The sequence below is a fragment of the Elephas maximus genome, chromosome 17, assembly GCF_024166365.1.
Source record: "Elephas maximus indicus isolate mEleMax1 chromosome 17, mEleMax1 primary haplotype, whole genome shotgun sequence".
In the NCBI taxonomy this organism is placed as follows: Eukaryota; Metazoa; Chordata; class Mammalia; order Proboscidea; family Elephantidae; genus Elephas; species Elephas maximus.
The window spans coordinates 26,874,629-26,901,329 of record NC_064835.1 but is presented as its reverse complement, the minus strand read 5'-3'; the positions used below and the strand labels follow the sequence as shown (position 1 = coordinate 26,901,329).

At 41.2% G+C, this 26,701-nt stretch overlaps 1 protein-coding gene across 1 annotated transcript in view; it reads left to right on the top strand.

Moving 5' to 3' along the window:
• Positions 1 to 26,701, top strand: part of SIAE (sialic acid acetylesterase) — a 52,907-nt gene that overhangs the window by 11,431 nt on the left and 14,775 nt on the right. The window contains exons 3-7 of the mRNA XM_049856197.1: positions 2,518 to 2,693; positions 9,213 to 9,351; positions 21,786 to 21,963; positions 23,377 to 23,486; positions 23,991 to 24,124. Coding sequence (XP_049712154.1) covers positions 2,518 to 2,693; positions 9,213 to 9,351; positions 21,786 to 21,963; positions 23,377 to 23,486; positions 23,991 to 24,124 — 737 coding nt within the window. The remainder of the gene's footprint in view (positions 1 to 2,517; positions 2,694 to 9,212; positions 9,352 to 21,785; positions 21,964 to 23,376; positions 23,487 to 23,990; positions 24,125 to 26,701) is intronic.

Sequence of the window (26,701 nt, the reverse complement as noted above, 5' to 3'; positions counted from 1 at the left end):
TATGCATTTAATATGTTGATGTCCGGCTATTGGTGATATAAAAACAACAATGAACATTTGGTCCTAGGGCTTAATTGACCTCTGAGGGGTGGGAGTAGCAATCTCAGTTGCTTATGCTTTTAAGAGGAGCAAACATCCACCCTTTCACAGACACCTTGGAAGTTTTTGGAAGTTTTTCCCCAGGCCTCTGAGCAATGCTTTATGGTTTGAGTCTTTACTAACGTCTTATGCATCTGGACATCTCATGCTTCTGCGTAACTCTTGCTGATTAGAGAGAATTTAGCACAGTGTCTAGGACACAGTAGGCACTTAGTACTTGTTGTAACTATTGTTACAACCTTAGGATGCTCCATTTCCAGTTCTTAGCATTCACACCCTTTGAATTTACATTGACCTGATGGGCACAAATATAAATCTGTTCTATATTCTTTGGCAGTATGCCAATGGTGTCACTAGGATTGGTGTCACCCAGTGTGCTAACTCATGGTATCACCCTTCCATGGACCTCCTCCCTTACTGGACCATACAGAATCCTTAGTAATGTTTTTTGTACTAACGTTACTCATGAATCAAAGCTCCTGTATATCACTCCTTCCTTTCCTTTAATTACTACTTCATTCTCAAAAAAATCATTGATAATAGGTTCACAAATACTAATTATCACAATATTGCAGCTAACACGCCAGAAGATTGTGACAAAATCGACAACTATAAAAACACCAGCAGCGATGAAAACAATAGCGTGTGCTTGCAGAGCTTGCAAATGAAACCACGTGATTCAAAGCATCAGTGTAACTGGGTAATAATAAGAGCTCTCACTGGAGCGCGTTAGAAGGTTCCGGAAGTAAATCAGCACAGGGTTTTAGCCTTGTGGGTATATTGATACATGTAAGCCGAGCTTATGAAAAATGTTTTTGTTGACTACAGGGATGTTTTTATAGACACTCATTTTGGTATCACCCCCTCTGGCAGTATGACCTGGTGCAGTCCAGACCCCCTCTGCCCCGCTAGTGACGCCACTGCAGTATACCAAGAATATTTATTTTCAGATGTTCATTTCTCTATTTGTTTTGTCTCTATTCCCACTCTTGTTTCTCCAGCTTCATTCATGTTAATTTGGTTCTTCTAGACATAATTTTACCATTTCAAAGGTATTTTCTTTAAGTTTCTAGTATGATGTTGGCAGTGGTGGCAGGGTGAGTGGGCGAGAGGTAGGAAGGTAGTAGGGGGTGGTTCCTAAAGAATATGCTGAGAATTTCTGAAATAGGGTCTTGGGTAGTGTCTTAGTCATCTAGTGCTGCGATAACAGATATACCACAAGTGGATGGCATTAACAAAGAGAAATTTATTCTCTCACAGGCTAGTCGGCTACAAGTCCAAATTCAGGGTGCTGGCTCCAGGCGAACGCTTTCTCTATCGGCTCTGAGGGAGGCTCCTCGTGATGCATCAGTCTTCCATTGGTCTGGGAGGATTTCAGCACAGGAACTTTAGGTCCAAGGATGCACTCTACTCCTGGCGCTGCTTTCTTGGTGGAAGAGGTCCCCGTGTCTCTCTGCTCACTTCTTATTTTTATATCTCAAAAGAGATTGGCTTAAGTCACTATCTAATTTTGTAGATTTCATCAATATAACTGGTGCTAATCCACTTTATTATATCTCAGTGACAGGATTTACAACACGTGGGGAAATCACATCAGATGATAAAATGGTAGACAATCATAGAATCATGCAAGGGAATCATGACCTAGCCAAGTTGATAGATATTTTGGGGGGACACAATGCAATCCATGACAGACAGCTTTTCATCTCCTTAAAGGGTTCAAAAGCCTTAAGTCTTATAAATAACTCTTAAGAAAATAATTGATTGGGCAAATCTAAATATCTTCTTCACAGATTAATTTATATGCCTCCCACTACTTCTTTATGTGACAGCTTCTACACTCACCTGTTGAACTCTTGGTAGGAGATCCCAGAGCCACTGGTAGTGTTAACCCTTGCTACCAACATGGGAGCGAGTGGGGATGGATAACAAGGAAGATACCTCCAAGTTTGGGGAAGTTTCAGATCGTAAATGATTTTCTCTAACTTGTGCTTACATTGATTGGATATTTATACGCTAGCTTGAGACACTGTGTAAATCTAAAAGTTTATGATTCTGTTAATAGTGACAGTTGAATAGTATAACAAGAAGTTCTATTTTATGTTTTTTTTATTAAGCTGCTTTGAGTTTTAATGTGTGTATTTTTGTTTATTACTTAGGATTATAACTGGCCAATTTATTTGTCTTATAAATGCTTAGTTAAAAGTGAGGAGGGATTGATACAGATGAGGGATAGAAATGCGCTGCTTTCCTTAGTTCTATCACCTTGTCTGAAATTTGGCCAATCTTCATAGCTTTGAATTTAGTATATCACAGAGACTGGGAGTAGCTGCAGATGAGTATGGTGCATGACAGGATTGAACTTTAATTTTATTTTAATTAATCGGTTGATTCCTTGGAGTCCTGTTATTATTTCAGCACACTCTAATACCTGGATGGTGGTACTGGATCCTATGAAGCCTGGTGGGCCTTTTGAAGTGATGGCGGAACAGACCTCTGGGACGATGAACTTCACCCTCAGAGTTCATAATGTCTTATTTGGAGATGTCTGGCTTTGCAGTGGCCAGAGTAACATGAAGATGACTGTTTCACAGGTAATTTGAAGAGTCATAGCAATACTAAACAATGATGATGATGAAGAAGAAAAAGGAGGAGGAGGAGAAGGAGGCAGGTTACTGTTTATTGAGTACTTCAAGGAGCCCTGGTGGTACAACAGTTAAATGCTTAGCTGCTAACCAAAAGCTTGGCGGTTTGAGACACTGAGGGAGAAAGACCTGGCGATCTGCTTTTATAAAGATTATAGCCTAGAAAACCCTATGGGGCAGTTCTACTCTGTCAGATGGAGTCACTATGAGTTGAAAATCAACTCCATGGCACCTAACAACGACAAGAATACTATGTGCCAAGATCTGTCCTAAGTGCTTTGCATGCATTATATTAACTGATTTAACTTCATGAGGTAAGTACTGTTATTAGTCACTTCTCACAGATGGGGATACTGTGGTACACTGGGATTAAATTACCTGCCTAAGATCACACAGTTAATAGTAGAGCCAGGATATGAACTTCATAGCTTGCATTCTTATCACCACAGTGTGCCAGGCACTGTTCTGTCACCTTCCTGCCAAAGGCAGAAGCTAGAGAGTGTCTGATGGCAATGGAGATATTATATATTAGACTGAAGATGAAGTAGATTACTCTTCTTCTTGATTGATTTTGGAAGATGGGCTTCTGTAGAGAGCCTGGGAAATCAAAACAGTTAAATTTTGTTTTAATGCTGAGAGACTAATATACCACATGACTTTTGTTGGCATGGAAATTCAAAAATTGAGACTGAGTGTTGGTTTTGTCTTTCACTAGTTGTATGACTTGGAGCAAGTCAATTGGTATTTCTGAGGCTTAGTTTTTATAACCATATGACCTATGATTATATTTAACCTAATTCATTTACAGGGCCAGTATGAAGATTGAATTATTTTGTTTCTCTCCGAAAGGCCTTCACAAATTGAAAAGTGCTGTCTAAATTTAAGTTGTCATCATTTTTTTTAACTTTATATTATGAAAAATATCAAACACATGGAAAAGTTGTGACTTATAATACAATGAACACCTGTGTACCCATCACCTAGATTGACAGTTGTTACTCTTTTGCCATATAAGGTTTACCTTTCTTTTTTTGGTGAACCATTTCAAGGTAAGCTGCAGGCATCTTGATAATTCAGTTAGGTGTCACATCAAGTTGCTATATACATATTTTTTTTTCTTTGCATGGAAAGAAGAAATAGTGGGCCAGTGGTGACTTTCTTTGCTCAACTTCTCCATGGCCTAAGATTTCATTTGTTAGTGTTAATTTTTCTTTATTTCAGTCATGGCCTTGGAGAGTTCATTGTTGTGAAATTTTGAGACCTAGCATTTTCCCCCCTTTTATTTAAGTATAGAGGGGATTTGCTGGGCTCTACTTACCTACTAGAATAGCTGGGAGGAAGAACACTAAGTAGACTCCAACGTAGAGAGGAAGCATATACAGTTCATGGAGAATCAAGTTTGACAGAATGGGGAATGTGTGTTGCTGATTTTTCAGTCAGGGGTGAACTTCACCTTGAAGTGTTTGTGTCTCCATTGCTACTAGAGAATAGGACTCCTCTCATAGACTGTGAGAGAGGTCTCTTTGGTAAGTCTGGATAAAAAGAACATTGAACATTGAAAAAGTTACCGAGGGCAGCATACCTCTTCATAGTTTGATTTGTATTCTGGCAAGGAAATGCTGGTAGAGCAAAAGCCTTGGTGCTGTATGCCCTTAGCACTCAAATTTCTTTCTGGGATCAACTCTGTTTTCTAATTAAAAAACAAAACCAAAACTGTCTAGAATGACGAGGGGAGACCATTTCTGGCTAGTGTGTAGCAGACATGTTGGGCCTCAGAATTGTCACTACTTCATGTATTTAGTGTAAGCTGATTTAAGAGTAAAGGTGGGGAAGACTATTGTTGCTTCATTTAAATTAGGATTGGGGATTGACAGTAGAATAGCAAGTCCACAGGTATGTTTAAAACTTATCCATTTAAAATGTTACTAAAAGATTAAGTATCTTTTCCTCAGAGAAATTAGTATGAGTTAAGCTCTCTGGGACATTTGAAATTGGGGTTGATTCTCTTTGCTTATCTGTATTTTCTAGTTTTTCTATAATGAACATGTAATAACTGTAGTTTTTAAAAGAAAATTACAAAAATAAAAAATTGAGATTGGCTTAACCAATCTCTTAAATTATCCATCAAAGGCTCAGCTTACAATAAAGAGGTACATTATGTAAATAAGAACCTTAGGTGTATATTTTTTCAATTCAAATCATTGTTTGGCACTAATATGTTTTGTATACTTTGATATATTTTCTTTAATAGGTTAAGAACTTGGAAAGATTACTGCTTTTCCTAGCTATTTCTCCAGAATTCAGTTTCTTTTCAAGTTGATTTTAATTTCCCTGCCTTTCTTTCACGATGTCCTTCTCCATCTCTCTAATTGCATGATCTCTGCAATCAGACCATGGTCGCAACTCATTTCTTCTGCTGAAAAATGTATAAAAATGAGTCCTTTTATATTATACTTTATTATTTTATAATTTCCTTTTTTCTTGTTTTTATAGTTTCTATCCCTCATAGTTTCTTCTTTTTTTTCTTCTTCTTTTTAATCTATTACTAACTGATACTGCCAAAAAAATCCTACTCTAGGTATATCTCCTTCATTTCATCATTAGATTTCTAATTCACAATCTAAATTCTTAGGTTTACATTCTTCCTAACCAGTATTTTATTTAGTATCGCTTCCTATGTTACTGAAATCTGTGGAAGCTTTTTGGATTTAATTGTTTATTTAACTGAACTTTTGACTAAGCTCTCTTTTGCATAAGTGCATGGAAGCAAAAGTGAAGTTGCACCTCTGGACAGAAAGCCTGGTTTTGTATAGAAGTCAAATTGCTGTTAACTCGTCACGGAAAACAGTACTTCCCTTAGTGCATTAATTGCGATTCCCTGTTTGCACAGAATTGCACAGACCAGATCTGTTTGTGTCTATATAGTCATGTTCTCAGTAGCAGTCTGTGCCAGGGGATCCTGTTCCATTTTGTGTCAAGCTAAATCAGATTTTGATTATTCAGAGTAAACACATTCCTTCTGCCTAGAACTTACTATTAAGCATCGTCTGTATTAAACTGAGATTGCAGAGAAATAGAAAAAAGATTCTATCATGAAACATTCAAGTGTTATTTTTTTTTCTAAATCTTGCACTTACTTTGCAAAATGACATTTTAGGGGCTGACAGTACCAAAAGGCAAGTTTTCCAGTCTTTTAACAGTCTGTAGAACTTTATATTTTGATCAAAAGCGTACTCTACATGATCCCCCTTTATTCTTTTTTTCCTCTTTTTCCCATACAGATCCCCAACGAACACACACACGTACACACAGTTGTCTGTCTTTCTCCTTACCTCCTTCTAAGGAGGTAAGTTTCCTACTGTAACCTACCACTCTTCACATTCAAGTGAAGGCAATGGCAGATTGTATGCCCATCTTGTTGTTAGGGTAAAGCAGAATTTTTAAATGGAGTGTTATATTTATAACACTGAGTGAGATGTTTATAAATGGAGAAAAGCCTAAATGTTCATCTGTTGCCTCCTAAGTCAGGGTAGGTCTTAAGACTTGGATATTTCCAGCTAGGCTCAGAAAAAGATGGCCAAGGTTAGATGGGGAACCCATTTTTCAATATCTTGGCAATCCCCATGTTCCTGCTTGACAAGTAGAGAAATTAAAATCCAGCAGAGAAGGGCAGATATGACATTACAAAAGAAATTTTCATGGGAGGTTCATTTATAGTTATTAACTCAATTTTAGAACTGCGATATTATATTGTAGTATAAGGTAAGATAACTTACAAGGTCCCAGCTTTTTTAAGTAAGCTAAGATTCCCCCTGTTCTTCAGCACACGCACACACACTCACACACGCCTTGCCTCCCATGCAGACCCCATGCCAAGATTTTGTGAGGAATGGATTCTTGACGCTTCTTCATTAATTCAAGAATGTGCTATAAAGGTTACAAAATGAACACAGGCGAGCAGCTGCTTTGATGGCGAATGGGGTCCCTTCCCTAGGGAGGCAGCAGTGTTCTCTCTCAGCCGCTGCAGCGTTAATGACTTCAAATACCTTGGTATTCATTTACATCCTCATTTAAATACTTGGTAGAAAAATAATTACACTGAGGTGTTTGATGAGATGAAATCTGATCTCAGCAGATGGAGTAGGCTTTCCCTTTCATCAGCAGGGAAACCAAGTGTCATTTAAATGAAAATCTTCCTGAAATCTCTTTATTCCTAAATTTGCTGCAAATATCCCCCAAGGAAATGCTTCCATCAAAAGGGCCTAGTGATATGGAGAAAGGATACCAATTCCAGAAATAATTGTCATCAGGTGCAGCAAGAATTTTTTCCCCCAACCCGTTTTGTTAACACTTGGCTGTGGCTTTCACGTTTTAGCTTGAAATACTACACAAAGGTGGGTTTTCAAAATGGAAGTTTTCCAGCCAATATTTTGGACCCAGTTCCATGTCCTGGCACGGAGATAGGAGAATGCCAACCACCCAGAGTATTGGCCTTGCAATACCCCATGGTGTTAAAAATGGGCCTAAAAGACAGTAGCGTGCTCTCCCATACCACCTTCCCAAGCTGGCATCTCCTTGTGATGAGGCACTTGAGCTCCCAGCCATTGCGGAAGCTAGTGTGGGCGGAGAGAAGGAATGCAGTTTCATCCACTGTTTCCATGGAAGCAACATATGATTCTTAGTGCTTCGTGTAGAACTGAATTTCAAGAGAGGCGACTTTTTACAGGTACTTGGTGCTGAAAAATAGTTTCCCTGCCATAATACACTGTAAGTGCATTAGCCTCTTCTTACTTTTTAATGCTTGTTTTACATGTGCCAGGAGAGTAGGAACAGGTCTGCATTTCCTGTGGAATTTTCCCGAGACCATATATGACCTCCGTCCTGACCACTGAGGGGCCAGAGCCGCTGCTACCCAGGAGCACTGCAGCCCATGACTCCTGTTTGAACCTAAAGCACCGTTTCATTTGCATCTGGTCATCTTACCGGCTGAAGAAAGCCCAGTGGCAAGTCAAAAGGCGATTCAGGGGACAGGATATTTCAATGAAACACTTTCTGGGGGCAGCCTGGCCGCTCCATCATTTTTCTTACCCTGTGGGCTGGAGGGCCAGATGTGTTCTCTGTGGTAGGTGAGGGAAAGCGAGCCAGCTGCACACTCTGTGGCTAGCAGCCAGTGGAAAGTGTCCCAGCCTTCTGCGCAGAGTGCAGAGCGCTGTGGTAGCCCCGGCTCAGCTGGAGAACTTGTTCCCTGAGGCGAATGAAAACTGGGCCTCCTGATGTTCCTTTTAGCCTTTGTTGTGGGAGAAGGTGGACGAGTCTGCTGAGAGTGGGGAAGGGGAGGCTGGGTAGACAGAAGGGTCACCAAAACACAAATGAAAAAGCAAAATATATTCCTGAAACTTTTTTTTTCTCTACATTAAAAAAAAGGAAATGGCAATTGTGTATAAGCTCTTGGAGGCAAACAAAGTGACAAAGAAACCACTGAGCATAGCATACATTCTTATCCAGGAAAACCCTAAGCCGTTCCTGTTGTACTGTTTGCAACTGATAAAGTTTCATAAAGTGATTTGGGAAAACATGATGTTTCTTTGGATGGACCCTTTTCTTTATCTAATTTCTTGGGATTGTTCTAAGCAGTCACCCTGAAACCTACCTTTTCAATCTCCATGCCTCCCAAACTTGTCTTTGGTGAGATACCAGGACCAAGGTGAGACTGTAAGTATTTCGAGACCAATTTCAGAATGCTTCAGTAGTTCAACAAACATTTCTCAGGTGTGTTTCTTTTGAATACATTCTCTTTGTGTGGTGTGGACCACATAGTAGTCTATCTCTCCGTGGCCTTTCTCATTCTGCATAGCTCTCTAACCACCACCCTCTTAAGAAATTGACTACAATGGCTTTGTAGGGTCTGATACTTTTTCTGAGTAGAGGTATTTTAGTTTTAAGATATCACTGTGATCTAATTGATAGTCTTCATAGCTCCTGTTGTCTAATACAGACATGCTCCTTAAGATTATGGAGTCTCTGTGTGGCACAAATGGTTAACATGCTCAGCTGCTACCTGGAAAGTTGGAGGTTTGAGTCCACCCAGAGGCACCTGGGAAGAAAGGCCTGGTGATCTACTTCCAAAACATCATCCATTGAAAACTTTATGGAGCGTAGTTGTACTCTGTTACACATAGGGTTGCCATGAATTGGAATTGACTCGATGGCAACTGGTTTTACAGGCCTTCGGATTACAGGCTTCATAATATTTGTGGACATGATTCATCATGGCTTCTGCTGGTCAAGGAGGATTTCACATTGGATCAAGATGATTCAGTCCAGCCCAGTATTAGTTTTGGTTATTCACTTGATGCGTTGAATGCTCAGAAGGAACTTTGAAGGTTGGCAGTATTTACTAAGAGGTGGCAGGATAGTTGATTAACCACTGGGCTGGTGTAAGAAATGACATGCCTATTTCTTTTCTAGATATTTAACGCTACAAGAGAGATGTCTGATACTGCTGCCTATCAGTCTGTTCGCATCCTCTCAGTTTCTCTTGCTCAGGCAGAGCAGGAGCTAGAGGACCTTGCTGGCCTTGATTTGCCATGGTCTAAGCCCACCTCAGGTAAGTGATTGCTTACAAACGTGCCATCTCTTATGGGTTAGTGCCCTAAGTGGAAGACGTAATCCTGAATTTGGTTCTTATCTATTTATTATTACTCAACAAAGCTTTTACTAATTTTGAAAAAATAATATTGTGTTTTTGGTGAAGGTTTACATAGCAGTTTAGGTACTCATTCAACAATTTCTACACAAGTTGTTCAGTGACATTGGTGAACATTCTCATATTCCTGTTCTTGTTTCACTTCCATTAGTTTCCCTGTCCCCTTATATTCTCGTCTTTGTGTTGAAGTAATTGTTGACCATTTGGTCTCATGTAGGTGATTTTTTAAAGGAGCATGGTACTTAACGGGTGATATTTATTATTTTTTGAACTAGTTTGTTATTTAGCTAAAAGGTAACCTTGGGTTAGTTTCAGTTCAGGGTTTGAAGAGTATCTCAGGGCAATAGTCTTGGGGAGTCCTTCAGTCTCAAGTAGTTCAGTAGGTCTTTTTTTTTTTTTTTTTTAAGGAGTTTGAGGTTCTGTTTGACATTTTTCTATTTTTCTGTCATTCTATCAGGGTCCATCTGTTGTGGCCCTGATTAGAATGGTCAGTAGTGGTAGGCGGTCATCATCTAGTTCTTCTGGTCTCAGGGTAGATGAGGCTGTGGTTTGTGTAGACTGTCCTGTAGACTAGTTTCTCTTTAAGCCTTTAGCTTCTTCTTTCTCTTTTGCTTCAGGTGAGTAGAGACCAATAGTTGTATCTTAGATGGCCACTTGCAAACTTTTAAGGCTTTTACCAATTTCTCATTGACTACTGCATTACCGACTGTGACTATTTCATATGTTTTCTTCCCAGCACTCTACCAATGAATCTGCCCCCTTTCTATGAGCAAATGACCCTTCCTTTAACTTCACTGAAAGTATTGAGGCCATTCAGTACCAGCTTTGCCAGTATCTCACTCTAGTGCCTTAACTGTCTATATTTTTCTCTTCTCTTTCTTTGTGTCTGAAGACAGTTGACCAGTGTCTTTCAGGGCTAACTTGATGTGGTCTCTTATATCCTTCAGAACCTTCTTTTATCCATTAGGCTCTGTTCTTACCCCACGCTGTCCATTCAGCACTAAATCTTTATTTCATGCCTACTTTTTTTTTCATGTAAGGCTCTGTGCTAGGCCTTGAGGTCACAGCAGTGAATGAAACATAGCCCTTGCTCTCAGAACGTATACACCCAGTGCTCATTTGTTGACATGGTTAGGTTCCAAAGACCAGTTTGTTACATGAAAATTGCTGTTATGCAAAACTGGAGGATGACCACATCATTACATAACTGCCAAATTGCATGTCATTACATAAATGTCAAACCACTGAGAATCATGGCCCAGCCAGGCTGATACATAACCTTAACCATCACAGCCAGCATTACTCTTTTTTTTTTTTTAAATAATTTTTATTGTGCTTTCAGTGAAAGTTTACAAATCAAGTCAGTCTGTCACACATAAACTTATATACACCTTACTACATACTCCCATTTACTCTCCCCCTAATGAGTTAGCCTGCTCCCTCACTCCAGTCTCTCCTGTCATGACCGTTTTGCCAGTTTCTAACCCTCTCTACCCTCCCATCTCCCCACCAGACAGGAGACGCCAACACAGTCTCAAGTGTCCACCCGATACAAGTAGCTCACTCTTCATCAGCATCTCTCTCCAACCCATTGTCCAGTCCCTTCCATGTGTGATGAGTTGTCTTCGGGAATGGTTCTTGTCCTGGGCCAACAGAGGGTTTGGGGACCATGACCACCAGGATTCTTCTAGTCTCAGTCAGATCATTAAGTCTGGTCTTTTTATGAGAATTTAGGGTCTGCATCCCACTGTTCTCCTGCTCCCTCGGGGGTTCTCTGTTGTGTTCCCTGTGAGGGCAGTCATCGGTTGTAGCCAGGCACCATCTAGTTCTTCTGGTCTCAGGATGATGTAAGCCTCCAGCTCATGTGGTCCTTTCTATCTCTTGGGCTCAGAGTTATCGTGTGACCTTGGTGTTCTTCATTCTCCTTTGATCCAGGTGGGTTGAGACCAATTGGTACATCTTAGATGGCCGCTTGTTAGCATTTAAGACCCCAGAGTCAGCTTTACTCTTGCCTTGCACCTTGGTGTTCGTTACTGCCAGATCTATGTCGTTAATATGCAAAATAATCGGGTAGTAGATTTTTTACTATTGTTGTAAATGCAAAATGTCGGATGATGGTATAGTCGATAAAGGAGGCGTAGGTGTAGTTTTCTTTTGTTCTAGCAAAACAAAACAGAGCACATCGTAACAAACGCCCTTTTCATTGCCGGCTCATCTCTCTCCTTCCCTTTGTTATATCTCTTTACAACACCTTCTGTTTTAATTCTTTTTGCCGCCATTCCATGCATTCACTCTTTACCCTTTGTACTTTAGCTTCTGTTTCCACCTCAAATTTGTTCACTTCAAGGTTACTACTTTTCTTCTAATTATACACCCTGGAGATCTATATTTGGTTTTCAGAAATCTCAACTTCTCTGCAGCATTGGATACTGTTGGCCACTCCCTTGCATGCTTTTCTTAGTTTCTATGGTACTTCCCTTTCCTCCTACTCCTCCTCTGACTCCTTCCTCCCTGTTTCTTCAATTCCTTCCTCCGAATGTGGTCCATCAGGATTTTTCTAGGCCCTTTTCTTTTTGTCTGTACATGCTTTACCTCAGTAATCTCAATTGCTCCTGTACTTTCAACTATTAATTCATTTAAAAAATATTTGAGTGACTACAGTGTGCTAGACACTGTTCTAATTGCTGGAGACATAGCAGTGGATTAAATAGACCTGAGCACCTAATTTCATGGAGTTTACATTATAGTCTGGAGGAACACAGAAAATGAGTTCATATAATTAGTAAATTATACATAGAATATTTGATGCTGTCTCTCGCTCCCTGTGAGAACTCACAGTAATATAATTAGTAAATTATATACAGAAATCTGATGCTCTCTCTTCCTGTGAGAACTGAATAAAAAAAATTCAGATAAATTTTTGGATGAATCCTTTGCTATATGAACTTTCACTACATGTTGTCCAAAAGTCAGGAATCAGGTTTGGAGAATACCTTGTTATTTGAGATTCCTTTCCAAGTCTTCCTCTCTGAACTCAGAAACTGAATGGATTTGAATATTGAAGGACAGGTTAGATGGTGATGACAAAAGTAAATAAATGAGAGAAAAACAAATATATCAGGGAAGAGGGATAAGGAGTGTTGGGGCCGGAGTGGGTGGTGGTTTGCAATTTAGAGTGGCCAGGGAAATCCAACTGTGAAGGCACATTTCAGCAATAACCTGGAAGAGGTGAGACAGTGCATATGTCTGGGGAATTGCATTCGTGCAGAGCAAACAATACAGTCCCCAAGGCAGGAATGTGCCTAGAATGTTTGGGGGCAATGCAAGGGAGCCAGTGAAGCTCAATCAGAGTAGACTAGGGGGATAGTAGTAGGACATGAGTTCTGAGAGGAAGTGGGGGTGGGACAGAGAGTACAGAGACTTTGACTTTGACTCTAAGTAAAATGAGAGCAATTGGAGGTCACTGAGCAGAAAAGTGACTTAAGGTTTTAAGGTCACACTCTTCAGTGAGAATAAATGGAAGTGGGACAGGCAAGAAGACTATTGCACTACGGATAAGGGTGATGGTGGTTTGGACCAGGGGGATAGCAGAGGAGTTGATAAATATGGGTTGGTTTCTATATTCATTCTGAAGATAGATCTGACATGGTTTACTGATGGATCAGGTGTCGAATGTTCAAGCAAGAGCAAAGTCAAAGAATGATTCCAGTATTTTTGCTTGAGTAACTTAAAGAACGATGTTTCCATTTATTGTGATGGAGAATACTAGCAACAGTAAGTTGAGGCAAAAAGATTGAAAGTTTGGTTTTGGGCATGCTAAATTTGAGATGCCTATTAGACAATCCAAATGGAGATATCCAGAGGCAATTAGATATATAGGTCAAGAATTCAGGGGAGTGGTTTGGGAAAGAGACAATAATTTGGGAGTCATAAGCATATAGGTAAATAGTTAAAGCCACTGGCTGAGATCACTGAGGGACTGATAAAAAAGAGATATAGAGGAGAGCATAGATGAAGAAAAGAGGTCCAATAATAGTCCTAGGGCATTCTACTCCAATGTATGAAGCTGAGAATATGAAAAGAAACTAGTAAAAGGTAAGGAGCAGCCATAGAAATAGAAGGAAAACCCAGGAGAATGCGATGTCCTGGAGGCCAAATGAGGAAGGCGTGATTTCAAGGAGGAGGGAGTGATCAACCACGTAAAGGCTATTGATTGGTCAAGTAAGTACTGACCTTTGTATTTAGCAATGTGGAGACCATTGATGAACTTGATGAGAACAGTTTGGTAGAGAGATTGGTAGGGATAAACCTTAATAAAATAAGTTCAAGAGAGGAGAAAAAATGAGTATTGTAGGTATAAAACAAACAAAAAAACAAAACAAACCCATTGCTGTCAAGTTGATTCCGACTCACAGACCCTATAGGACAGAGTAGAACTGGCCCATAGGGTTTCTAAGTAGCAGCCGGTGGATTCGAACTGCCAACCTTTTGGTTAGCAGCTAATCTCTTAACCACTGTGTCACCAGGGCTCCATTGTAAGTATAGACAACTCTTTTAAAGAGTTTTACTGAAAAAGGAGGGAAGAAATGGGGCAGCAGCTGGAAGAAGGAGTGGGGAAAATGACTCCGACATTGTTGTCTTTAGTCCGTCTCTTCCTGGAGCAGCACACTTATATTTCCAAGGTTTCCTAGGCATTCACTTTGAATGCTCATTCTGTATCTATTAAACTATTCAGAAGAAAACTTTCTATCTGTTCTCCCCAATGTATTATACCTTGTTATTTGAACTCCCTTTCCAAGTCTCAGAGCCCTGGTGACACAGTGATTAAGAGCTCAGCTGCTAACCAAAAGGTCAGCAGTTCGAATCCATCAGCTGCTCCTTGGAAACCCTATGGAGTAGTTCTGCTCTGTCCTACAGGGTCACTATGAGCTGGAATCAACTCCCTTAGAACGAGTTTGGTTGGTTTTTTGGTTCCAAGTCTCACTTCCCTTCTGTCTGTTGTGTTTCTGTGGAGGGCACCATCATTCTCCCAGTCACCCAAGCTGATATGCTCCAAGTTATCTCCAACTTTTCTTTCTTGCTCACCTTGTGAATGAAAGCAATTGCCAAGCCCAATAGGTTCCTTCTCTGAGATGTCTTTATTATCCACCCCCCAACCCCTTTTATTCTTACTGTCTTTATTCCAGTTCAGGCTTTCATTACTTTCCAAGTGGACTATAGAATTTGTCTGTTCTATTACAATTCACCATACTCACAGTGTCACATTGATCTTCTTAAGGCATGTATTCTTAAATGTCATTCTGTATTAGTTCCTTAGTGTTGCCATAACAAATTGTCACAAATTTAGTGACTTTAAGCAACACAAGTTTATTGTTTTACAGTTTTGTAGATCAGAAGCCCAACCAGCTGTGACTGGGCTACAGTCAAGATGTTGGCAGGGCTGCATTCCTTTCCGGAGGCTCCAGGGGAGAATACATTTCCTTTCTCATTTAGGGTGTTGGCAGAATTCAGTTCCTTGTGGTTGTAGGACCAGGGTTTCCATTTCCTTGCTGGCTATCAGCTGAGGGCCATTTCTGGCTTCTAGAGGGCACTTGCATTCCTTGGTTTGTGGCCCCCTCCTCCATTTTCAGAGCCAGCAATGGCAGATCAAGTTCTTTTCACATTCCATCCACATTTCTCCTGTAGTCACATCTCTGACTGCAGCTGGGAAAGGCTCTCCAATTTTAAGGATTTGTGGTTCGATTGGCCCTATTTGGATAATACAGGATAATGTCCTGATTTCAAGGTCCTTAACCTTAATCACATCTGCAAAGTCCTTTTAGCCATGTAAGCCAACATATTCACAGGTTCTGGGGATTAGAGCATGGATGTCTTTGGGGCCATTATTTTGCTCACCATACAATCTCATTCTCAAGCATTTTCAAGTAGCTTTCCATTTTCTTAACTCCAAGATACGGCTCCAACCTCCTTCCAGTTTTATCTTCCATTTTCTCTTTTTGTAATCTGTGTTTGTCTTAGTTATCTAGTGCTGCTGTAACAGCGGTGCCACAAATAAATGGCTTTAACAAAAAGAAATCTATTCTCTCACAGTTTAGGAGGCTAGAAGTCCAAATTCAGGGTGCCAGCTCCAGGGGAAGACTTTCTTTCTCTGTCAGCTCTGGGGGAAGGTCCTTGTCATCAATCTTCCCCTGGTCTGGGAGCTTCTCAGCGCAGGGACCCCGGGTCCAAAGGACGTGTTCCACTCCTGACTTGTCTTTCTTGGTGGTTGGAGGTCCCTCTCCTCTTTGCTCAATTCTCTGTTTTATATATCAAAAAAGATTGACTGAAGAGGCAACCTAATCCTGTCTCATTAACATAACTGCCTCTAATCCTGCCTCGTTAACATCATAGAGGTTAGGATTTACAACACATAGGATAATTGCATCAGATCACAAAATGGAGGACAACCACGCAATACTGGGAATTATGGCCCAGCCAAGTTGACACATATTTTGGGGGGACACAATTCAATCCATAACAGTATTCCAACCAAATACATTCAGAATTTTTCTTCTTTTATATGCCTTTTCAAGGAGCCCTGGTGGTGCAGTGGTTGAGTGCCCAGCTGCTAACTGAAGGTTGGGGGTTTGAACTCACCAGCAGCACCATCGGAGAAAGATGTGGCAGTCTGTTTCTGTAAAGATTTACAGCCTTGGAAACCCTAAGGGGCAGTTCTGCTGTGTCCTAGAGGGTCACAATGAGTTGGAATGGACTCAAAGGCAGTGGGTTTGCTTTTTTATATGCCTTTTCACGTATTATTTCTTTTGCCTAGATGCTAGCTCTGTCATAAACTTCTGTCTCTTTCTTCGAGGCTTCCCCACCTCTTTTCTTCCTTCCTATTTACCTTTCCTCCCTACCAGCCCATCCACAAACCCACCTTTATACCAGCTACCCACAGCCGGTTTTTATTACCCACAGCCAGCCAACACCAGTCAACAAATATTTATTGCTGTCTGTTAAGTGCTCTACCACTCCCCTGTCAGTTTGTTATACTGTGGTGGCTTGTGTGTTTCTGTGATGCTGGAAGGTATGCCACCAGTATTTCAGAAACCAGCAGGGTCACCCATAGTGGACAGGTTTCAATGGAACTTCCAGACTAAGATTAGGAAGAACAGTTTGGTGATCTGTTTCTGAAAATTAGCCAATGGAAACCTCATGGATCACAACAGAACGTTGCCCGACTCACTTGTTTTGGACACATCATCAGGAAGGAACAATTGCCGGAGGAAGACATCGTGTTTGGGAAAGTAGAGGGCCAGCGAGGGTGAGGGAGACTGTAAGTGAGATGGATTGGCACAGTGGCCACAATGATGGACTCGAATTTGCCAGCAATCACGAGGATGATACAGGACTGGGCAACGTTTTGTTCTTTTGTACATAAAGTCAGCATAAATTAGAGTAGATTTGACAGCATCTGCCTCTCTGTCATATAGCAGTGGAACATTGTCTGATATAGTGCCAGAAGATGAGCCCCCCAGGTTGGAAGGCACTCAAAAGACAACTGGGGAAGAGCTGCCTCCTCAAAGTAGAGTCAGCCTTAATGACGTGGATAGATTAAAGCTTTCGGGACCTTCATTTGCTGATGTGGCATGACTCAAATGAGAAGAAACAGCTGCAAACATCCATTAATAATTGGAACCTGGAAGGTACGGAGTATGAATCTAGAAAAATTGGAAATTGTCAAAAATGAAATGGAATGCATCAACATCAATATCCTAGGTATTAGTGAGCTGAAATGGACTGGTATTGACCATTTTGAATTGGATAATCATATAGTTTACTATGCTGGGAATGACAACTTGAAGAGGAATTGTGTTGCATTCATTGTCAAAAAGAACATTTCAATATCTATCCTGAAGTACAACACTGTCAGTGATAGGATAATATCCATATGCCTACAAGGAAGACCAGTTGATACGACTGTTATTCAAATTTATACACCAACCACTAAGGCCAAAGATGAAGAAACTGAAGATTTTTACCAGCTTCTGCAGTCTGACATTGATGGAACATGCAATCAGGATGCATTGATAATTACTGGTGATTGGAACACGAAATTTGGAAACAAGGATCAGTAGCTGGAAAATATGGCCTTAGTGATAGAAACAATGCTGGAGATCGCATGATTGACTTTTGCAAGACCAATGACTTCTTCACTGCAGTACCTTTTTCGCCAACATAAACAGTGACTATACACATGGACCTCGCCGGACAGAATACACAGGAATCTAATTGACTACATCTGTGGAAAGAGACGATGGAAAAGCTCAGTAACATCAGTCAGAACAAAGCCAGGGGCGGACTGTGGAACAGACCTTTGATTGCTTAATATGCAAGTTCAAGTTGAAACTGAAGAAAATCAGCAAGTCCACGAGAGCCAAAATACAAACTTGAGCATATCCCACCTGCATTTAGAGACCATTTAAAGAATAGATTTGATGCGCTGAACACTAATGACCAAATACCAGGTGAGTTGTGCAAGGACATCATACATGAAGAAAGCAAGAGGTCATTGAAAAGACAGAAAAAAAAGAAAAGGCCAAGATGGATGTTAGAGGAGACTCTGAAACTTGCCCTTGAACATCAAGCAGCTAAAGCAAAAGGAAGAAATAATAAAGTAAAAGAACTGAACAGAAGATTTCAAAGGGCGGCTGGAGAACACAAAGTAAAGTGTTATAATGACATGTGCAAAGAGCTGGAGACAGAAAACCAAAAGGAAGAACATGCTCAGCGTTTCTTAAACTGAAAGAACTGAAGAAAAAATTCATGTCTTGAGTTGCAATAGTGTAGGATTCTATGGGGAAAATACTAAACGACACAGGAAGCATCAAAAGAAGATGGAAGGAATTCACAGAATCATTATACCAAAAAGAATTAGTTGACATTCAGCCATTTCAAGAGGCAGCACATGATCAGGAACCGATGGTATTGCAGGAAGAAGTCCAAGCTGCTCTGAAGGCATTGGCAAAAAACAAGGCTCCAGGAATTGACAGAATATCAATTGAGATGTTTCAACAAGCAGATGCAGCACTAGAAGTGCTCACTCGTCTATACCAAGAAATTTGGAAGACAGCTACCTAGCCAGCCAGCTGAAAGAGATCCATATTTATGCCTGTTCCCAAGAAAGGAGATCAACCGAATGTGGAAATTATCGAACAATATCATTAATATCACACACAAGCTAGATTTTGCTGAAGATGATTCAAAAACAGCTGCAGCAGTATATTGACAGGGAACTGCCAGAAATTCAGGCAGGTTTCAGAAGAGGACGTGGAACCAGGGATATCATTGCTGATGTCAGATGGATCCTGGCTGAAAGCAGAGAATACCAGTGTTTTATTGACTATGCAAAGGCATTTGACTGTGTGGATCATAACAAATTATGGATAACATTGTAAAAAATGGGAATTCCAGAACACTTAATTGTGCTCATGAGGAACCTGTACACAGATCAAGAGGCAGTTGTTCGGACAGAACAAAGGGGATACTGAGTGGTTTAAAGTCAGGAAAGGCATTCCTCAGGGTTGTATCCTTTCACCATACCTATTCAATCTGTATGCTCAGCAAATAATCCAAGAAGCTGGACTATGAAGAAGAACAGGGCATCAGGACTGGAGGAAGACTCATTAGCAACCTGCAGTATGCAGATAACACAACCTTGCTTGCTGAAAGTGAAGAGGACTTGAAGCACTTACTAATGAAGATCAAAGACCAGAGCCTTCAGTATGGATTACACCTCAACATAAAGAAAACAAAAATCCTCACAACTGGACCCATAAGCCACATCATGATAAAGGGAGAAAAGATTGAAGTTGTCAAGGAATTCATTTTACTTGGATCCACAATCAACAGCCACGGAAGCAGCAGTCAAGAAATCAAAAGACGCATTGCATTGGGTAAATCTGCTGCAAAGGACCTCTTTGAAGTGTTGAAGAGCAAAGATGTCACCTTGAAGACTAAGGTGTGCCTGACCCAAGCTATAGTATTTTCAATCACATCATATGGATGTGAAAGCTGGACAATGAATAAGGAAGACTGAAGAAGAATTGATGCCTTTGAATGGTGGTGTTGGTGAAAAATATTGAATATACCATGGACTGCCAGAAAAAATCTGTGTTGGAAGATGTACAGCCAGAATGCTCCTTAGAAGCAAGGATGGCGAGGCTGCGTCTTACGTACTTTGGACGTGTTGTCAGGAGGGATCAGTCCCTGGAGAAGGGCATCATGCTTGGCAGAGTACAGGGTCAGCAGAAAAGAGGAAGACCCTCAATGAGATGGATTGACAAAGTGGCTGCAACAATGGGCTCAAGCATAACAACAATTGTTAAAATGGCGCAGGACCAGGCAGTGTTTCGTTCTGTTGTGCGTGGGGTTGCTATGAGTCGGAACCGACTCGACGGCACCTAACAACAACAGTCTTATTCTGTGGACTAATAAGATCCACAAGGAGAGGTACCATGTCTTTCCATATCTGTTTTTTTACTGTATCTGAACCAAACCACCTAGTAGTGCCTGGCACATAGTAGGTATTTGATCAATTTTAAATAATTTGAAATTGATTTGAATTCCTGCTTTCACTGTAAACTTTTTGAGTGACAGAACTCTGTTGGGCTTGGATCATTCACAGTGCCAGGCTGATAGATCCATAGGTGGATACCTGCCGTTGAATTGACTCTGATTCATGGCAACCTTATGTACAACAGAGTGAAGTGTTGCCCAGTCCTGCATCATCCTCACGATCACCAGCATGTTCATGTCCATCGCTGTGGTCACGGTGCCAATCCGTCTCACTGAGGGTCTCCCTTCTCTCACTGGCCCTCCCCTTCCCCAGACATGATGTCCTCTTCCAGCAGTTGAGCTTTCCTGATGATGTGTCCAAAGTAAGCGAGTTGGACAGTGTTCTGTAGTGATTCATGAGGTTTTCATTGGCTAACTTTCAGAAGTAGATTGCCAGGCCTTTGTTCCTACTCTGTCTTAGTCTGGAAGTTCCACTGAAACCTGTCCACTGTGGGTGACCCTGCTGGTATTTGGAATATTGGTGGCACAGCATCCAGCATCGCAGCAATAGGCAAGCTACCACAATAGGACAATCTGACGTACAGGCAGTGAAAGCTTATCCACGGTAGATCTTTTATAAGTACTGGGTTGAATTGATTCACCAGTTTTGTGTGTGTGCATGTTCCCTTCTTCGTCAGCTTTCCTCTGTCGTCAGAACTGTCCATTCTGGCCTGATGTTGGTCACTGGCAGTGTGGACGAAAGACCTAGGCTATGCTGCAAATTTAAACACTTGTTTTGGTTTCTGTTGCTTCCCCTTTTGGCCAAACGTCTCATCACTTACCTGTCCAAGTTTTCCTTACCTTAGGTATAAAATTGGCTAAAAAAAAAATACACATTTCTTCTCAACATGGCACCTGCTCGCTTGTTCTCTTCCACAGAGCCAAGTGGAGCTGGCGGCTGGGTACAAGGAGAGGTATAGAAGAGGGTAACATGGGGATCCTCTCCTGTTGGGAAGGAGTGTTAATATTTCCAGGTTCTGAGGAGCCTGTAAGGGATGGGGAAGCACGGGGAAGCCTCCTTGCGTGGCCCCAGAGTTTTGGACTCTGATTATTAAGTGAGTTACTTATGCCTGGATTGAGAACATAATACTTACCATTTATCGCTGTCTGAGTAGGGAGCCCTACTTCCTCATTACGAGAACCAGCAACGTGTAGGGACAAATATTATATGATGCCACTTAATGAGATATCTGGAATAGTCAAGTGTATAGAGACAAGACTTTGTTAGTGGTTACCAGGGGCAGTTGAGAAGGAGGGAGAAAGGAGGACTCGGTGCTTAGGGAACACTGAGCTTCTGTGAAGGGTGATGGTAGATATTGGGAAGGGATAAAGATGATGGTTGAACAATAATAACCGTAACTAATGTCACGGAACTGTACATGGGACGATCGATGAAATGTCAAGTGTTTTGTTACATATGTATTTACCACAATAAAGAAAACAAAGACAGATAAAAGGAAACTACTACTAAAGCTGTATTTTTCCCCTTTGGAAAAGATTCTCCTTAGGGCAGGTTTGAAAGAGATAATAGCGTCAAGACCAATGAGGAGGGTATGGAGGAGGCCTCCAGGCATGGGGAGATACGTCTCCCTACAGCCTCTCAGTCGTACCTTATTTTTGAAAAGTCTTAGAAAGGAAGGCAGGGGATGACCCATAACCATCCTTCTCATCTAGACCCATGTAGTGTTATAGTCTGTATCCATCTACTCTTCCCTCTTTTTCTCTATTTCTTTGAACAGAAAACTTAGGCCACGGAGATTTCACGTACATGTCAGCGGTGTGCTGGCTGTTTGGACGTTACCTGTATGACACACTGCAGTACCCCATCGGACTGGTCTCCTCCAGCGTGGGTGGGACACCCATTGAAGCCTGGTCATCTAGAAGGTCACTGAAAGCCTGTGGAATCTCTAAGCAAGGGTGAGAAAGCACCCTCCATAAGTGTCCAAATTGGGGGGGGAGGACATCCAGTCTGGGAGAAAACCTACCAGGGAATTATGTAAGAGAGAAGGATCATGGTCTTCTTTTGGGGAAATCAGTAAATCAGGTATGATTTAAATGTCCCAGTATGTATTGAATATGTGTAACTCATTCCATGTGGACGTAAAGTACTTTCACTGTCACCTGAGAATATGTCAGGAAGTGATCCTTTTTCTTAGTAGTAATAGCTAAAACTTACTGAACGCTTTCTATATGTCAGACCCTGCTTTAAGTACTTTATATGTATTATTTAATACTCACAACAACCCCGCAAAGTGTAGATACTATTTTCATACTATGGCAATGATGCTAAGTCTCAGAGAGACTTGCCCAGGACACACTTAGTAAGTGACAAAATTTGGCTTCAGGGTCTGTACTCCTAACTGCTGTGCGATGTGCTATGTTGCCTACGAGAATAAAAATCTAACAAGAAGGACAAATATATAAACATGTACTCAAAAAAAATATGTTGGTATACTGACTGTGAAAGCACACTTGGGAAAAGATAGATCAGGAATAATATTTGGGTGGAGAAAAGGGCTAGGTAACAAAAGTCCTGATGCTGTTATTAACATAGACACTATTATTAACATAGACGAAGGACGTGTGGACTGCTTTTACATACATTGTCTCATTTGCTCTGAGAAGGCCTCGAGGAGGAGGAAGGACTTGAGCTCTTGGTATAGTTGGAGTTAAAGTTTGCCTGTGGGAGAGTGGAGACATTGAACTTTGGAACTGAGAGAATGGCCCACAATAGAGTAGGAGGGAGCCTCAGACCCAGCCCACCTTGCTCTCCCAGATCTTTAGGGGATGGAGGGCCTAGAGAGGATGTGGGGAAGCAGGGATTCTCCCACACAGCCGCTGAGATTATAAATTCATACAACCATTCTATAGAGAAATTTGGGAGCACATTCAAAGTCTTAAAATGTATGTCTTTTGACCCCACCATTTCATTTCTGGGAATCCATCTTAAGGAATTAATTAAGCATGTATGCAGTGAATTAGCGACAGCATTCCTTATAAAAGAAAAAGCTTAAAACCACCCGTGTCCATCCACTGTGTACTAGTCTGTGTGACTCATAATGAAACACCCCTTGTCTCTGTCTTTAGTTACTTTATCTGGTATTTAAATGGAATGACCCACTCTGAACTCATGGAAAACTTGCTGGTATACTTTTATGGAAAGATCCTGGAGGTGAGAGCCAGTGACTGTTCATCTTTTTAAGTGAAGCAAAAAGACTTTGTTTCACCAGAAGTTCACCCCAGCAGAAGCTGGAGTGTTGCCAGTTTAGGGATCATCACAGGGTAAGTCGCTAGCTCTCTGGTGATGCTTGTGTGTCTTATGTGTTCCAGGTTCATCTCACCTGACTCTGTGAGAGGTCCCAGTAAGCATTCTGTGCTCTGGAATGCCATGATCCATCCACTACATAAAATGGTCCTGAAAGGCATGATATGGTACCAAGGTGAGTATTCAGTTGGCTGTTTCTCCATTGTATCAGTTAGTTTCTGCTGTCTAACAAACCACTGCAGAACTCAGTTGCTTAAAACACAGGTACTTCTCTTTAGCTCACTATTCTGGAGGTTAGGAGAGTCTGGTTTGGGTTAGCTCAGCTAATTTCTCCTGAGATTTGCTGTGCATCTTTGGTGACCTGGCAGGTGGTCTGATGGCTGGGTGATCTAGGATGTCTGTTGGCTGGGAGCTGTGTATCTGTTGGGATGCCATGGTTCTCAGGTGGTCTTTCGTCCTGCAGTAAGGTCATTCATATGGGTTTACGTGGTCATCTCAGGGGGCCATGTGCATCATGAGAGAGCTTGCAGCATGCCCCATTGTCTGGGCAAGGCACAAGGCCAGTTCAGAGAGACTGAGATGGCCACCCTCCAAAGGGTGTAGATGGAGGGAGAGTGATAATGGGTGGCTATTTTTGCAGTCTACCCCAAACCCCTCTCACAGTTTCAACTGTTTCTAGGGGAGTCCAATATGAATTATAACGTGGACCTGTACAATTGCACCTTCCCGGAGCTCATTGAAGACTGGCGCCAAACCTTTCACTATGGCTCCCAAGGGGAGACAGAACGTTTTTTCCCATTTGGATTTGTCCAGGTATGTCTTGAGAGGAAGAGGGTTTACGGGGACTACGGTGGGGTTGTACTATTTAGGTCTCTTTCCAGTAATTCATATTCCATTTTCCCCTTCTCACCTGCTGGCTGAGAACTGAATGGGAGACCTAATTCATCTCAGTTCACTGATGGGACAATTAAATTTTCTTAAAAAGTTAATAAGTGGCTAATATTTCTTATTATAAAAGCATTACACATTCATTAAAGAAAATGTTAAAGAGAAAGATAAGCAAAAAAAAAGCTAAAAATATTTATAATTCCACAATCCAGAAATAAGCAGACTTTTTTCGGCTCATATATATAAACCCATATATATATTTTTAGTAGGCTCATATATTTTTGAAATGAGATCCAAGCCATAATACAGTATTGTATCATATCTTGCTTTTCTTTTAACGTCATATTACAAACTTTTTTTTATGTCAGTAAATATTAATCTTCAATTCAGTTTAGAATGATTGCAGAGTATTCCAAAATATGATTGTGCTATTTGGCTGTTAACCAAAAGGTTGGCAATTTGAATCCACCAGGCGCTCCTTGGAAACCCTATAGGGCAGTTCTCTGTCCCATACAGTCGCTATGAGTTAGAATCAACTCGGCGGCAGCAGGGTTGGCTTTTTTGGTTTAGTCCTCAACAGATAGACACTTAGGTTATTTTAAACATTTTGCTCTTATAAGCAATAGCATATTTGTTTTCCTTGTAGCTAAATCATTGCATGCAGGCTTATTTTCAAAGGTAAATTCCCAGAAATGAAATTGCTGGGTCATAAGGCACATTTTTAAGGCTTTGCACGTGTTCCCAAATTTCTCCATAGAATGGTTGTATGAATTTATACTTAGTTTGCATCCTCACACCCTCCCTAACGTGGTGTCATTCTTTCCCTCCCACTAGAAGGGACCATGCTCTCTCACTCTTGGGCCACTGTGTGTGCTCTTTGCTAGAACCACCTCGCTTTCCCACACACTTCCATAGATAGCTTTTAATCATCCTTTAGGTCTCAGGCCTGATGTGAGTTAGCAGGCCTTCTGTGACTTTCCTGGAAACGCGCTTCTGTCGCATCTTCGGCTTCCCCTTTTACTTGCAAGCAGGTTGTACACGTGACCATTGTTTTCTTGGATTGCATTTGTGTTCTCAATGCCTAGTTGGTTGGTACTCATTAAATAATGTTTAACACGTGAATGACAAAACATATCTCAGAGAAAGGTGGGTGGTGCATGTGGTTAACAGACTTGGCTGCTAGCTGAAATGTTGGAGGTTCGAGTCTACCCAAAGTGCCTCAGAAGAAAGGCCTGGTGATCTGCCTCTGAAAGATCAGCTGTTGAAAACCCTGTGGAGCAGAGTTCTATTCGGACACACATGGAGTCACCATGAGTCAGAATCGATTCGACAGCAAGTGGTACTAGTACTGGTCGATTCAGCTCTCAGCCTTGCGTAAAAGGAACAAACATGTTTGACAAGTCCACAATTGCCTTGCTTCACCTGTTCATATGAACCCTCCAGGACCTAGATGTTGTAGCAGGGTAGTAGGTCTGGCTTCTCTGGAACAGAGAAAATTAAAAAGGGAAGTGTTGTAAAAACAAGGCCCACCTTACAACAGTAACGAGAGGCTTTAATATTTGAGCTGGGCATGCACAGTACATAGTTCCAGACTTCTGCCTCTGCGTAATCCCACAATTACGTTCTTCTCACCGTCTTGCCATGTCCTCTACCTTGTCCTGGTTCACCCTGCACTTTTTTTGGAGAAAGATTTTGATAGAGCTTCTATACACCTAAAATTCCTCTTTAGCCATTTTTCTTTCTTTCTTCCTACACTTGTTTTTGACTTTGAAACAAGTTCATTCTGTTCATTTATTTTCAAAAGCAGCTCATGTGACCAATTCTACATTACCATCGGTGAAAACTACATTTGGACGTTTGAGGTACCTTTTTTTTCCCGCTTAGCCTGTGTACATGGTGATTTGAATGTCACTTCAGCCAGTTCAAACCACAAGTATGTGTTTAATGCTTCTTAGCTGCCATGAACTGTGTAAGGTGCTAGAAATGAAGCAGGAATGAGACAGACCTGGTTCTTGTCTTTATGCCTTATGGTTTGGTATAAGTCACTTTGCCTCTGTGCTTTAGCTTTATTGTCATCAACAAAAATACAGTGCTTGCTTATGGGAAAATGAGACTGTACACATGGTCCCTGCCATCAAAGGGAAATACCAACTATGACATCATAATGGTTCAGAGCTTGGGATCTGCCTGGATTCAAGCCCCTGCTCCAACATGTCTTTAGCTGTGTGGTGTTGAACAAGATGTTGAACCCCTTTGTTATTTTCAGTATTAAATGAGTTAATTCATGTAAAACCTGGTACATGTTAAGAGCTAGATAATAACATTAGTGACTGTTATTATTAATGAGAGATGTGAAAATCCGTGAAGACAGTGGTACATAAGGAAAGAGGAACTGGCTTTATAGAAATGTTGGGTTTGAAATGACGGCTGAAGTAACCAGGGCACAGTTAGAGATGGAGGGCCTGAGCTTATAGAGGGAGGAGGACTAGACGCATGTATCCA